The sequence below is a fragment of the Gigantopelta aegis genome, chromosome 6 (genome assembly GCF_016097555.1).
Source record: "Gigantopelta aegis isolate Gae_Host chromosome 6, Gae_host_genome, whole genome shotgun sequence".
NCBI classification, from domain to species: Eukaryota; Metazoa; Mollusca; class Gastropoda; order Neomphalida; family Peltospiridae; genus Gigantopelta; species Gigantopelta aegis.
In genome coordinates this window covers 61,838,721-61,855,121 of record NC_054704.1, presented here as the reverse complement: position 1 = coordinate 61,855,121, position 16,401 = coordinate 61,838,721, and the positions used below count along the sequence as shown (strand labels likewise).

Sequence of the window (16,401 nt, the reverse complement as noted above, 5' to 3'; positions counted from 1 at the left end):
CAGTGATTGCTGGATAAAACATTAATTCTGTGTCATCACACTTGTGAGAATGCCACCATCTTTAGGTCACTAACCATGCCAATCTGTTAGGCTAGTTAAACGATCAGTACTGTTACCGAATTACATTAATGGGACAATTTACTAAGCCTGGTTTTCTTAAGCACAGGTGTTTAAAAATGGTAAAGTTTAAAGTTTGTTTTGTTTAACAACACCACTAGAGCACTGTTACACATCGGCTGTTAATCATCAGCTATTGGATGTCAAACATTTGGTCATTCTGAGTTGTAGTCATCAGAGGAAACCCGCTACATTTTTCCTAACACAGCAAGGGATCTTTTATATGCACTTTCCCACAGACAGGAAAGCACATACCATGACCCATGACCAGTTGTGATGCACTGGTAGAAAGGAGAAAGAATTGTAAATGTATGTAGTTACACATGTGTAACAGAGCTGCGAAATTGTACTCGCCCGATCGCCCGAAACGGTAAAAAAACCTACTGGGCGAATCAATATCAAAACCCACTAGCCCATCGGGTGATTCACAATTTTGAGTAAAACTGTGCTGACAAATGGTTTGTTTTATATATGGCAAATGAAAGTGATTTGAGAAAAAATCTCAGGCTAGTGATAATATCTGCGGGCTAGTGGATTTTATTATTTACTAGCCCAGCTGGCTATTAAATAAAATTCTAATTCCACAGGCCTGGTGTAAGACATAAATCAGGCTTTGTAAATTTGGTAACATGTTTTCCAATGTAGGCAATCTGGCCCGTGTTCAGTCAGCATTTTGTTTTTGCCAGACGTTTACAAATTATTTTGACGGATTCCCAAAGTGGTCATTCGGTTTAATGTATAGCGTAAAAACCAGTGTACTGAGCATGCTTTACCGACAAAAGTTTGGCTTGACTTACCCCAGTTGAATCCAGCTCTACGTTCAGGGGAAAGTTCAGCCAGCCGTTTGTGTGTGCACATGCATGTTAATCTTGTATTTTTTTGCCAAAGAAACAAATTAACAAAATAATGATAATCATGTTGATGAAATTGGGGCGTGGTGTTGTGTTGTGTGAGTGTGTGTAACAATAACATTACGTACACTTAAAGAGAGACCCGGGAGTGGTCTTAGCATTACTGGTTGCAACAACAAAAATGTTCTTTGAGTTTTATTGCCTTTTAAAATTTTGTGCATTTGAAATAGGACTACATACAGGAAAATAACCTTTCAGTTATGTTTATTTTCTGCAAATTTCACTTTTTAACAACTTAAAATAGGCAGGCTCAAAATTGTCATCGGTGAACAATTCTGAAGTTTGAGGCCTGCTGTTAGTTTAGGTACTGTCTGTAGCTTGTGCATGTGTATTTTTTGTTTCAGATATTAAATATATCTCAGCAGCTGTTACATTTTGTCAAGTACTGTCCAGGCAATATGTACACAAAAGGATCAGCTAGCATCACATTCAAATACTTATTTACTGCCATGTCTGTCTGTCCGTCCACTGTCCAACATATAGTTTTCCGGATATTTTTTAGAATGCCTTGAGATATTGAGTTGAACTTTCATAGCAGTTTACCCATTTTTGACAGAGTTATGGCCCTTGAACTTAAGAGATATGAATATTTGTTTTCCAGACTTATTTTTCAGAAGGCCTTGAAATATTGACCTAAAATTTTGTGTATAGGTTTATCGTGTACTGTGACAGATCAATTTTGACTTTCATGGTGATTTACCCATTTTTGACGGAGTTATGGGCCTTGAACTTAGCCGATGTGGAAATTTGTTTTGTGGACTTTTTCAGAAGGCCTTGAGATATTGACCTAACATTTTGTGTATAGCTTTATCATGTACTAATACAGATCAAGTTTAACTTTCATGGCAATTTACCCATTTTTGTCAGAGAGTTATGTCCCTTGAACTTAGGAGATATGAAAAAAAAAATTCCAGACTTGTTTTACAATGCCTGAAGATATTGAGGTGAAATTAAAACGTTTTGTATATAGCTTTATCATGTACTGTAACTGTTCAAGTTTAATTTTCATGGTGATTTACCCATTTTTCACAGAGGTTTGGCTCTTGAATTTAAGAGATACGAAAATTGTTGGGTCAGGTAGGGGACATGTATTGCTTTAGCAGTACTCTCAAAATGCTTGTTTTGTTTTATCTTTATAAAAATGTTTAAAATGTTCATTAAGTAATGTTATTTATTTGTTTTTTGTCAAGGTATTAGATGGAGAAACTGACAGTAAGATCAAGGAGTATTTCTGCTTGCTGGGGAGGACAGCTGTCGATATAAGTAGTGCAGAAGTTAGTAGCTTTGAGAAAATAGTGCAGGAGGCACAAAAGGTAAATAATATGTTAGCCACAAATGGTATCTGCTTATTTTCAAATAATTACTGAATTCATGTATTAGGTCAAGAATTAAATTGAAAGAATACGTGCTAGTTACAAATTTAATTTGAATTCATTTCAGTATTGTAAATAGAGCATGACCCATTCTTGCTTACAGTTGAATTCTAAAACACACTGGATAAATATAACAGAGATTTATTAATTATATTTACCACAGTTCAAAGTCCAAAATAAGCTGTTGATTTGTACCTGATTTCCTTTATCTTGTTATCATTAATAGATTTTTATTATTAATTATTTTGTATTAATCATTAATAGAGTTTTTATTAATTATGCTCAACAAACATGTAATGCTGTATATAGGTTATATGGTGAAAAAAAGTTAATGTTTTCTTATGATTGTAGTTGTTTTCTGTGATTTGTCGTTGTGGTCTATTTTAATTTTTCTTTCCACAGATCAGCAGGGAATATAGTCTGCAGTGTTTTCTGTCCAGTAATCGTGTGTTTACTGACTTGGTGCAATACCAGATGGATCCTTGTCATAATGACCCGGTAAAAGACATTTCGTATCTTATGTTATCATGAAAAAATCTTCAGTTTATACAAGTTTTGTTTGTAATTATTCCTTCATAATTTTTATCAAATAGGGTGACCAGTTTTGGTGGGAATATGGTGTTATTTAAAAAACAACATGCATTTGTTATGCACATGACTTAAGTTTAAAAAATTGTTACTGTGCCTGTTCTTCAAATGAATATTTAACTGGCTGCTATATATCACAAAGTTAGCAGTACAGTCATAAGCAAATGTATCAAGCTCCAGCTGTGAGTATTGTTAACTATATATTGCTTTCTTTTATTGCTACAGTCTTATCTGCACAATACGTCACCTGTTGTAGTGAGTTAAACATTTGATGGTACAACCTGCTACCAGAAACTGTTCAGTCCTTTAGCAAAACATATGCACATTGTAATTTTTTCACATGCTTTTAAATTATTTTAATGCAAATTAGAAAAGAAGGTTCTGAACTACCAATATTGACTGATATGTTGGAACACAAACAGCAAAAAAACAAGAGATAGTTAATATAACAAATATAAATGTTATCATGCATTACGGAAATTTGGGTCAGTAATTATAATAGACATATTTTGTGTCAATTTTATATGCGAATACAAATGTTAATAAACTGAGTACTAATGCTTTAATGTTACATATTTTTAGTGCAATACTGTGTCTGCTGATAATAATGCTGGACCTAACTTAGAAAAGGAGGCTAAAAAGTGGGCATCGAAGGTTGTCAAGGAAACCAAAGCAATCCGAGACTACAGCAGAACATTAAAATCACTTCAGGGATTGGACCAGGTGTGCATAATATTGTTATTCAGAATTAGTCTTATTCAACTTACTGTGCTAGCACAACCAAATGCTATACAACCTAAGTCATAACCTTCACTGCAGAATTGTCTTCCCTTGTCAGATGTATATTAGTACACCGTGCATGGGTCGACTATCAGTCTTCTTATTTTTGCTTTCGTGATAAATTTGTAACTTGTGTTTATTTTTATCTCTTGTAATTAAAGATTGTCTGTTATTTCTTTTATGTTCATCGGATGAAGCCATTCTCACATGAGTTTGCAGATGATTTTTTGTTCATACCCAGTTGAATGTAAAAGAAATAACAGACAATACTTATAATTAAATTTGAACCATACTTGCTAATAATAACACTAAAAGTTCATATTTTGAATTATTTTTGGTCCATAAACAATAATGCTCAATAAGACAACATGCCCATATAAAATGACATCAGCTATTATGTTCCCCGACAATGTAATTATTTTCCTGTTGCTACATCTGGACCAATGGGATGATGTTATATTGTAATGAATGTGGTGGAAATTTAATTATTCTCTTGTATTAACTGCTTTATTTGAGGTTGTTTGGGTTGGTTAGTGTTGTGCCAGGATGTCGGACATGGATTTGTCTAGCTTGACTTGGCTGGTGAGGTACGGTGCACCAAGAAGTTACTGAACTTTGACACAGACTTGTCGGTCATGTTCTTTCATCTGTTCCTTGTGGTCTGTCATTGCCTGGACAAGTTCAGGAAGCAGACCAGAGATGCTGCGTGGAAAAGAGATTTGGGGAGAGAGCATGCGGAGAGGAGTGTGGAGGAGACTTTAGTGTCATCCTCCAGTCTGACTTGCTGGTGGTTGGTAAGTCGGGGAACACTTCCAAGGGTATGAGGAATGGTGGTAGGGGCAAGAGCGCTTCTTCTTCCTCCTACTAAACCCAGTAAACCTGTTGCACTGGGCGGCGCTGTGGTGATGCTGATGCTCTCTAATTCTTCAGAAGCAGACAAGTCATTTCCTGGGTCAGAGTCTGCTTCGACTGTGGAGGTTGGTTTGCTTCCATCCGTGGAGGTGGTGACTGTTGCAGCTGTAACTGTGACACCAGTGTTGGTGGAGGGAGGTTCTGTTGTATCGGCAATGGCAGTTCCTCCCAGTTTGGATTCTCATCGTGGCGATGAATGCCGGGTTGTCGGTCTCTCTGAAGAGGGTCATGGTGGATTGAGGGCTCTGTTGGCTTCGGGGTGTGGTTCTACCTGCCAGGTGTGGTGGAGGGTCACGTTTAGCTGGCGTGCCAGGGTTGCGCCTCCAGCAAGTTTTCCGCCCCTTTGTGGGTGAAGTGTTTGGGGTTTTGTCACGGGCGTTAACGGATCCCAATTTGGTGCACTGGGTTCAGGACTTGGCGCAGTGATCCGGTTCATATTTATATGAGTATCCAGAAGGCCAGTTGAGTCGGCACCAGCAGTCCCGTTGTCTGCTTCTACAGGAATATGAAATACTTTTGTGTTCCTAGGGTCTCCCCAATGGTACATCCTGACTGCATGATTGGGGTAGAGGTTAGAGTAGGTATCTGTTGACTGTGTGGTCTGAGATTTGTTCTCAAGACCTGATGGCTACAGGCCAAGCTCAAGAGCTGCCTGGGGTGCCATTGAAGTACATTTTGAGAGTTTATTAGCATAGTTAACGGAATCACCCCAGTTGGGGTTGATGTCCCAGGTGCTGACTTCAGGAGTGGCACCGCCAATCCTCCCCCCACTCCACTGCCTGGTTTTCTGGCAAGACCTGTGGTGGAGCAGTTTGTGGATTCATGTTCGAGGCATTGATCTACCTATGCAGGGTCATTTCCTGGCATGACCTTTGTGAGAAATTAACTTTCTTGAGAGTTTCTCCCCCAATCCCAAAAAGACTTCGGGGTTGGTTGCATGGAGTCGATAATCAATGATGTTTTTTCTTTGGCTGGTATTTAGCTGTAGGAGGGAAATGATTACTAGGGGGTCCTTGGCTTTTTATTGTCTGAGGAGGTTGACAACAAGTCAATTGTTGCATACCTCAGTCAGTGTGGAGGCACCAAATTCTAATCTCTGAGTTGCAAAGCCTTGGAGATCCTGGAGTTGTATGACATTTGGGGAGTTGTGTTGTTAGCCAAACACATTCCATCCTCAGTTAACATCTTGACGGATGCCTTGAGTCATTGTTCACCAGTATGATAGCAACTGTGTTGCGTAATATTCATAGCCCTAAGTTGGGCGGCTCAAACTTGCTTTCTTCGGCTTCTGTCGCTTTTAAGGCTTTTCTCAGTGGATTGCTGAGCATGTCTGTCACTGGCACGCATGGGTTCGTTGGGTGACTGAGAGGGATGTGGATCCTGTGTCGCCAACTGTTAATGGCCTAGTAGAGTACTTTCTGTCTCTTGTTCAGGAAAGAGGATGGGACGTAGCCCAGTGGTAAAGCGCTTGCTTGATGTGCAGTTGGTCTGAGATCAATCCTTGGTCGGTGGGCCCATTGGGCTATTTCTCATTCTAGCCAGTGCACCACATATGGATGGTCCCTTGCTACTAATAGAAAAATGTAGTGGGTTTCCTCTCTAAGACTATATGTCAAAATTACCAAATGTTTGACATGCAATAGCTGATGATTAGCAAATCAGTGTGCTCTAGTGGTATCATTAAACAAACTTTGTCCAGGAAAGGAAGTTAAGGTCCAGACAGTAGAGGTCATCATTCGTCCATTTTCACTACTCTCCGGCAGTGTGGACGTAAAGACTTTTTTTTTAATCTCATGTTTCATGACTTGCTTAAGTCATTGAGCAGTTGAGAGGCTTAACATTTTGCCAAAATGGAATGTTTTCTTAGTTCTTCATGTACTCAAAGGTAAGAAACCTTACAAGCCTTTGAAATTTACCATTTGACCTTGAAGACTTTGTTTCATGTGTCACACTGGTGGCTTTCTTCCAAATGAGATTCGCATGATTTCTGCTTCCTTTAATTTCCCTGACTCGTTGGCAATCTTCAAGGTGAATTCAGAGGTTTGGAAGGGTTGACACATATTCAACTGCTTCTGTTTCCGAGATACTGCCAGTTGGTCTGAACAATACCTGTTGAATTCAGACAGTCATTGCAGGGCAGCAAGTTATGTCAGTGTGCAGGGCCATGAGAGGGGAGAAAAATCTATTCCAGCCAGTCACTAGTAGACTTTAAATCGAAATAAGGGATATGGTCTACCCATGCCCAGATGTAGTGCAATCATCTGGTAAGGGAAGACATTTCTGCAGTGTATGATTCGGGTTGTATAGCATATTATTTGTGCTACCATTAGGTAAGTATGAATAATAATCAAAATCGGAAACAAATTTTCTACATTTAACATGAAACCACACAAACTAATATTGTATGTCTGAGTAATGAATTCTTAAGTTACTTACCTGTGAAGTACACCATACAAAACCCAGCAACTGTTATTGTAGGTATCAGACTCTGGTACCGACGACCGTGCCCCAGCTACCCAGACTCAGGATCCAGAAGTCAGTGTGGAGGAACTCAGACAGCATATCAGGAAGGCGGAGGTAAGTTTTTAATACGTGGCTACAATTATTAGAACTCCCATCTGATTTACATTGTGGTATGGCTCAGTTGTCACTCTTTTTAGACTGCCTTCAAACTATATATTACTAACTACATCTGTCTACATGTAACTTTCAAGAATATGTTTTTACCACACAAGAAAAGCCTTTTATATATTTGAAGATGGAGGTGCAGACTAAATGGGCCCTGTGGTTGGGTGTAACTGTATAGAAGCAGAAGCAGCAGGTCTATTTGTGTCGGCTAACTTTAATACAATCGAATGTGTCAGATGACTGATAGCATTTCCACAGGGAAAAACCCCAGATAAATCTGATTGCAAGTTAAGACTGAAGTACTGGGAAATCACTTTTGTTCCTGGTGGTCTAAGGTTCGTGTAGTCAACAAACTTAACCTATTGACTACTGGGTTAAGTTTTGACAAAAAACAACGTTGAGGGGAGTACAAATTTATAACTTTTACTCACATATTTTCACTTAAATTTGTTGTAAATACATAAAATAAAGTTTATATTTGAATCGGTAAGTATTATGTTTGTGGGTTTTTCTAATTTTTTATGATGTTTTAGATCAGTTAATTAGAAAAAAAATCTAAAAAGTCGCATTTACTTACAGGCATTTGTGGCCAGCTGTACTGTATTTATGTCCATTATTCCAAAAAACTTTTTCTGACCAGAATGTGTTTTGGAAACAAACTACGATTCATATCCTAATATTTCTTGATTTTCATGGTTGGTAAACAGTCAAATTTATTATCAAATTAGCTGTCACAATCAGCTATCAATTCCTAAACATGACCGCGATGTTCTGCCATTGTTGTTAAATGAAAATACTTGAAAAAACCCACTATCAATTAATCTGTTTTGTATTATTATTTCCAGTGACTGCTGTGTGCAAAACGGCAGGAAATATGAATTGGGGAATGCACTGTATACAGTATGTCAATTGTCATGATGTTGGGCAAGATATCTTGCCTGCAGTATCCAGAAGGTTAAGAACACAATGAACATAAAATACATGTATACATTAATTATAATATGAATTTATAAAACTACCCTTTCAATTCATGAAATTAAGTACCATATGAAATACGGGTTTTTGTTTTGTTTTTTGTTTTTTTTAGCAAATTTAAGCCAATAAAAAGAAAGGATTTCACATTACATTGTAATCACTGTTAGTCCTGGTACAGAAATTATTTTTGTTTGGCTTTGTTAAATAATGCAGGATGATAATATTTTTTCTTGTTTGGTATGAAGCTTTTTGTTAGTTAGGTCATATCAGGATTTATTTATTTTTTAGACAGCCAAGTTTAAAGCTGAGGCCAGACTGGAGGCGCTGCGTGCAGCAGGCAGTAAGTAATAAACTGACTTGTTGCTGGCCATTTTGAACTAATTATAGATTTCATAAAAACTAGGATTTAAACCGGAATAAGCAGTTAACATAGAGGAAATAGAAAATTATGTCACTTCTTCCACAGATAATTTATCCTTTGGTCAGTTTGACTTTCTTTTATTATGTTTAATTGTAAATTGTATAATTTCAATATATGTTAAAGGTATAGACCATAATGATAAAAAGTGGTTAATCTGAGTGATATAATCATAATCTATTTAATTGTACATGTTGTGTATTATATTATAATAGCAAAATTGAAAACATTAAGAATGTTATATATAAATGTTAAAACAGAACTATACATTTTAAATTTATTTTAATTTAAGTACTTCTTATGACTTGAATTTAGTACTTTATTGATTTTGTCAAGTATCATTGTTTTTCAGTTAATGTTGAAGAATACATAAACAATGCACAGGAGACTCTTGGAACAGACGACTTCGATATTCCACGCACATCAAGTGAACTGTCATTCCAAGCAGAGTCTTCTGGAGTGGTAATGCTGACATCACTTAACATACAGTATCAGTAACTAGATACACAGGAGCTTGTTGCCATTAAATTTGTCAAGGCCGTAACTAACCGAAAATAATTGGGTGCACAGTAATTCGAGCACTATAATTGTTCTTTTCTATATTTCAACTGCCACTGTGCTACTCCAATAGGTATGACCTTGAAAATTGTCTTAGACCATTTACTGCACAATAAAATTAAATTTAGAAAAATATGTTCTACTGTTATAAATGAAAATTAATTTCAAAAGTTTGTTTTGTTTAATGACACCACTAGAGCACATTGATTTATTAATCATCAGCTATTGGATGTTAAACATTTGGCAATTCTGACACATAGTCATCAGAGGAAACCTGCTACATTATTCCATTAATAGCAAGTGATCTTTTATATGCACCATCCCACAGACAGAATAACACATACCATGGCCGTAAAGGCCGTGGTATGTGTTATTCTGCTATTCTGGCTGGAACGAGAATAAAAATTACATTTACTGCATTTTGCCAAGTCAATTCAAGAATGTATAACCTACAATTGTATGTTTATATGAAAATAGTTTGACATGTTACGGGGGTCAATAAACATTACCAATAAATTTTCTGAAATATAATTCTATTATTTAATCATAATATAGCATGACATGTATACAGAATCTGATTCTGATTTATGTTTTAAACTTTACTTATTTAATGATTGCTTTTTTTGGATACAAAATTGTAAAAAATACAAATTTCTTGCACTGACTTAGTGGTTTGTATGCGAGGCCAGACTTTTTTTAATCTTTTATTTTATGGATGAATTTTTAAACTACATAGTTTTGGGAATTGATTGAAATAAAAATAAAATCCATGAAAATCAGTGTCACCTTTAAATAATATATGCTGCCAATATAGTGCCATAAAGATAATTATTAAAAATAAATATATATTACATTTACCTAGCAGAAATGGTGATGTTTCTATTTTTTTGATTACAATTGGCATAAAAACTTTCTAAAATGATTAAAATTTACACAGATTCAATACATGTATATGTTAAAAATATAAAAGGCTCTCTTTTAAATTTTATTTTTTATTCTGAATTGAGAAAATTAATTGTGTTTCTCTGGTGAAAAAAACCCCCAAAAAAACAATTGTTAGTACATTGTTTCACAAAATATTTTGTTAACACATTTTTAGTACCGGTATACTCTTCTAACCACTATAACACATACTGATAATTTAGTAAAATATCATGTTTTTTATTATTTAGCAAAGCAGTAAGCCCACGTATACCAACTACGATGACGATGATGACTTCGATGACGCGTTTGAAACAGCAGCAGACTACAGTGAGAACAAGGCTTCAGATCGCATTTTCCCCATCAAGTGTCAAGCACTGTATGATTTCCAGGTACCCCACCAGTAGACACCTCTATACTCTTTTAACTAGCTATAAACACATATTGTAATCAATAATAATGGATGTTTCTTTTATTCAAATACATGTCTATACGAGGCAGTCACAGGAAAATATATACCAAGAAGTGCATGACTAGAAAATCAAATGTACATCCCTCAACTTGATATACAACACAGTGGGTAGAATTAAAACAGTTTTTATCACAGGCACTTGACACAGATTAGGATACAGAAATGAAATTGTTGTATATTGGTAAATGTTCTATATTTTCACAATATTTTATTTATATTTTCTTCATATATGTCAATCTTATAGCCATTTAATGTGTATGTATTTGTAAAAAAAAATACGGATCAAAATTCAAGCAGAATGATTTCATTGGTAGATGACGTAGCAAACTTTTACAAAACAAAGACAAATATACACATGGCCATCATATTAGCTTATATTTGTCTTTGTTTTGTAAAAGTTTGTTACGTTATTGACCAATGAGATGAGCTGGAACATTCTGCCCGAATTTTGACCCATAACTTCCACAACTTCTACGCTTGACAAAATGTTTTTGGGTTTCATGACCATTATTTAATCCGATTGCAAAAAAAAATAAAGTGAACGAAAAATGTGTAAATGCAACATGATCTATTTTGATATTTTGCGTCTTTCGCTATATAGGGTTTCAACAGATAATCGAGTATTTCTTTAAAAATAGATAATCGAGAAATGGGGAAAATAGCAACAAAATGCCATATATAGTCAGACCTGTCAACCTTTAGTCAAGAGAAAGCAGGAGGTGTGTGTTGAAAAAGCAGGAGATTTGGTCAAAAAGCAGGAGATTTTTTAAATTCACACAATTTAACCCAAAATCGCAAGATTTAAAAAAAACATTATTACAATAAGTTATATGAATACTTTATAATGTCATATATACTTCTTAACTTTAGATCTTGGCATTAAAAAAAAAAAAAAAAATTATTATTATTTTTTTTTTTTTTTTTAAGTTTAAATATTATTATGATTTAATACATATTTAAAAAAAAAAAAATATTTTATCCAAAAATGTTAAGAACATGAACAAGAAATAAAAAATTTAATTAGTACATTTACGGTATTACACTTACAGCCTTACAGGTTGCATTACATTATCATTTGTGGTTAGTGTACCTAAGTACCAAAGACAAATTTATATAAATCTTATAAATTAATATTCAGTTTTTACTATAATGAGGAACGGTGGCGTGGTACTGATTTAAAATCATTATAATGATGCAATAAACATTGTATTTTCATTAATCATAAGTAAAACCTCATTACGGACATCGTGTGAAATATACCGGAATTATACCCATTTCCGTGAGTAACTTTATGTCAATGTCAAACAACATTTTTTAATTGTACAAAAATAATTTCTTGAAGTGTACCCTTATAACCAACATTTTACCGCACAAACATACAAAATTAACTGACACAAGTATGTTTATACAGCTAATTGGTCTTTTCGTTGTCTTGCTGTGACATGTGATTTTAACATGCATCGTGTGTATCGCTGTCAACTCAGATTTGTCATAGTTGCATTATGTAATCCAGTGGAAGACATTTTACAATTCAGAGGTGTTATTAAAAGTAAAGTTTGTTTTATTTAACGACGCCACTAGAGCACATTGATTTTTAATCTTATCATCGGCTATTGGAACTAAATTGGATAGTTTTTTTTTTTTTATATGGCGACACTGAATGTCAATACACAGCCTGTTTAATTAGCGGCAACACGCTTCGTAGCCATTACGATGACAACAAACATTATAATAACACATCATTTTATAAACTCCATGTGCTTTTTTAACAATATAAATAGGCTATCCCACAATTCTCACTTCGGCAAACAGTCGGGACAATTCGGCCTGTTACATTCTCGGAAACCGAAAGTAGTCGACATTTTCCGAATGAGAAAAAAAGGCAGAGTTACTTCCCTTCTGTTATTTTGACAAAAGAGGATCGATTTTTTTTTTATGCTTACAAAAATGTCATTTAACAGGAGAAACTGTCTCCCGCACAGGTAAAAGGAGATTTGATCAAATACCGGGAGACTCCCGCGGAATCCGGGAGGGTTGACAGGTCTGTATATAGTAGGAATCGAAATTGTTTTTACAAATGCATACATTACAAATACATACATGTTCAATGGCTATAAGATTGTCATGTATGAAGAGAGTACATGTATAAGCAAAATCTTGTGAAAATGTATAAAATTTACCAATATACAACTTTTGTGTATACTAATCTGTGTCAAGTGCCGGTGTTTTTTATATACTTGAGTTAAAGACAGTCTGTTAGCTTTCTTTTTTGAACTGATGTTACTGTCATGAAAATGGAGTTCTCTAGTATCTGTTTATCCACGTTCCACCACTTTTTGTTTTATAGGCCAGTAACTTTGATGAGTTAACGATCGTAGCCAATGAGGAGTTGGAGCTTGTGGGTGAAAGTGATGGACCAGGCTGGATCAGGGTTTGTGTATAGCTAACTTTATTTGTCAGTGTTAACCACTGAAGATCAGGGTCTGTGTACAGCTAACTTTGTTTGTCAGTGTTAACTTTTGAAGATCAGGGTCTGTGTATAGTTAACTTTGTTTGTCAGTGTTAACTACTGAAGATCAGGGTCTGTATAGCTAACTTAGTTTTACAATGTTAACTACTGAAGATCAGGGTCTGTGTATGTATAGCTAACTTTGTTTTGCAATGTTAACTACAGACTTCAGGGTCTGTGTATAGCTAACTTTGTTTTATAATGTTAACTACTGATGATCAGGGTCTGTGTACAGCTAACTTTGTTTTACAGTGTTAACTACCCATGATCAGGGTCTGTGTATAGCTAACATTGTTTTATAATGTTAACTACTGAAAATCAAAACTGGATAACCTTTTTTTACAAGTTGTAACTTAGTTATGAAGACTAATCACTTGAATATTACTTCTAAATATGAATATACTCTTGATCATAATATCTTTTTAACTATATAGATACATTTGAATAGGGGAGATAATCTTTTAGGCACTAAACTCAGCAAGAAGCCAGTTTTATATAATCATCAGTGCACCAGGCTTGTTAAACAGCCAATATTATTAAAAAGTGAAACTAAATCACATAGCGTCTGTAGTGTACTTCTGGAACATTTAACATGACTTCATTGCCACTGTGGCGAGACATAGCCCAGTGGTAAAGTGCTTGCTTGATGCACGGTTGGTTTAAGATCGATCCCCGTCAGTGGGCCATTGGACTATTTGTTGCTCCAGCCAGTGCAGCACGACTGATACATCAATGGCCATGGTGTGTGCTATCCTGTCTATAGGATGATGCATATAAAAGATCCCTTGCTGCTAATCGAATAGAGTAGCCCATGAAGTGGCGACAACGGGTTTCCTCCCTCAATATCTGTATGGTCCTTAACCATATGCCCAACGCCATATAACTGTAAATAAAATGTGTTGAGTGCGTTGTTAAATAAACATTTCCACTGGAACACTTGACAGAACTTCATTCACTGGAACATTTAACATAACTTCACTGCCACTGGAACACTTAACATAACTTCACTGTCACTGGAACACTTAACATAACTTCCCTGTCACTGGAATACTTAACACACCTTCACTGTCACTGGAATACTTAAGATTACTTCACTGTCACTGGAACCACTTAACATAACTTCACTGTCACTTGAATACTTAACTTCACTATCACTGGAATACTTAACATGACTTCACTGTCACTGGTATACTTAACATAACTTCACTGTCACTGGAATACTTAACATAACTTTACTGTCACTTGAATACTTAACTTCACTATCACTGGAATACTTAACATGACTTCACTGTCACTGGTATACTTAACATAACTTCACTGTCACTGGAATACTTAAGATAACTTCACTGTCACTGGAATACTTAACATAACTTCACTGTCACTGGAACACTTAACATAACTTTACTGCCACTGGAATACTTAACATAACTTCAAATCGCTACTGGGACACTTAACATAATTTCGCATTGGCACAGGCATACTTAATATAATTTCAATGGAATACTTCAAGTAACTCATTGCCAATCGAACACTTAAAGTTTGATGTGTTTTCTTAAACTGATGCCTTTGGGTTAAAAATATTTCAAGTTTGGAAAAACACATGTGTCATCTATTACTTATTCTTCTATATTTTCAGGCACGGAATTCATCGGGGAAAATGGGAAACATTCCAGAATCTTACGTAAATTACTCGAACAACGTTTCAACACCTGTTGTGAATGGACCTGTATCAGTGGTCGTATCCCAGACAACCCCGCCTGCCACACCCACCACCCCTCCACTGCCACCCCAGTCACAGACCTCTGAGCCGATGTCACCATCGTCGGTGACGGAGAACCAGCCCGACAAGTCATCGTCGTACTCGTCGTGTGACCTCGAGGTGCAGGAGGCAACCAAAGGCATGATACCAACACCAACAACTGAAGGTGATCTCACGTTAGCTTACTGACTTAACGCCTGTCCCAACACCAACAGCTGAAGGTGATCTTAGGTTAGCTTACTGACTTAACACCTGTCCCAACACCAACAGCTGAAGGTGATCTCATGTTAGCTTACTGACTTAACGCCTGTCCCAACACCAACAGCTGAAGGTGGTCTCACGTTAGCTTACTGACTTAACACCTGTCCCAACACCAACAGCTGAAGGTGATCTCACGTTAGCTTACTGACTTAACACCTGCTCCAACACGAACAGCTGAAGGTGATCTCGCGTTAGCTTACTGACTTAACACCTGTCCCAACACCAACAGCTGAAGGTGATCTCACGTTAGCTTAACACCTGTCCCAACACCAACAGCTGAAGATGATCTAACGTTATTAGCTTACTGACTTAACACCTGTCCCAACACCAACAGCTTACGGTGATCTCATATTAGCTTACTGACTTAACACCTGTTCCAACACCAACAGCTGAAGGTGATCTCACGTTAGCTTACTGACTTAACACCTGTCCCAACACCAACAGCTGAAGGTGATCTCACGTTAGCTTAACACCTGTCCCAACACCAACAGCTGAAGATGATCTTACGTTATTAGCTTACTGACTTAACACCTGTCCCAACACCAACAGCTTACGGTGATCTCATATTAGCTTACTGATTTAACACCTGTGCCAGCACCAAGAGCTGAAGGTGAGCTCACGTTAGCTTACTGACTTAACACTGGTGCCAACACCAACAGCTGAAGGTGATCTCATGTTAGCTTACTGATTTAACACCTGTCCTGACACCAACAGCTGACAGTGATCTCATGTTAGCATACTGTGCCACCACCAACTGTTGAAGGTGATCTCATGTTAGCATACTGTGCCACCACCAACTGTTTAAGGTGAGCCCATGTTAGCATACTGTGCCACCACCAACTGTTGAAGGTGATCTCATGTTGGCATACTGTGCCACCACCAACTGTTGAAGGCGATCTCATGTTGGCGCACTGTGCCACCACCAACTGTTGAAGGTGATCTCATGTTAGCGTGCTGTGCCACCACCAACTGTTGAAGGTGAGACCACGTTAGCGTACTGTGCCACCACCAACTGTTGAAGGTGAGCCCATGTTAGCATACTGTGCCACCACCAACTGTTGAAGGTGAGTTCATGTTAGCATACTGTGCCACCACCACCAACTGTTGAAGGTGAGTTCATGTTAGCGTACTGTGCCACCACCAACTGATGAAGGTGAGCCCATGTTATCGTACTGTGCCACCACCAACTGTTGAAGGTGATCTCGTGTTAGCGTACTGT

General features: G+C 36.7%; 1 protein-coding gene across 4 annotated transcripts in view; it reads left to right on the top strand.

The window, feature by feature from the left end:
- The window catches only part of LOC121374300 (protein nervous wreck-like), a 109,295-nt gene that overhangs the window by 76,881 nt on the left and 16,013 nt on the right, over positions 1–16,401 (top strand). For all 4 annotated transcript variants that reach the window (XM_041501347.1, XM_041501346.1, XM_041501349.1 and 1 more), the window contains 9 exons: positions 2,219–2,341; positions 2,804–2,899; positions 3,572–3,712; positions 7,160–7,258; positions 8,573–8,624; positions 9,055–9,164; positions 10,433–10,573; positions 13,001–13,084; positions 14,799–15,087. In XM_041501347.1, the coding sequence (XP_041357281.1) occupies positions 2,219–2,341; positions 2,804–2,899; positions 3,572–3,712; positions 7,160–7,258; positions 8,573–8,624; positions 9,055–9,164; positions 10,433–10,573; positions 13,001–13,084; positions 14,799–15,087 (1,135 nt within the window). The remainder of the gene's footprint in view (positions 1–2,218; positions 2,342–2,803; positions 2,900–3,571; positions 3,713–7,159; positions 7,259–8,572; positions 8,625–9,054; positions 9,165–10,432; positions 10,574–13,000; positions 13,085–14,798; positions 15,088–16,401) is intronic.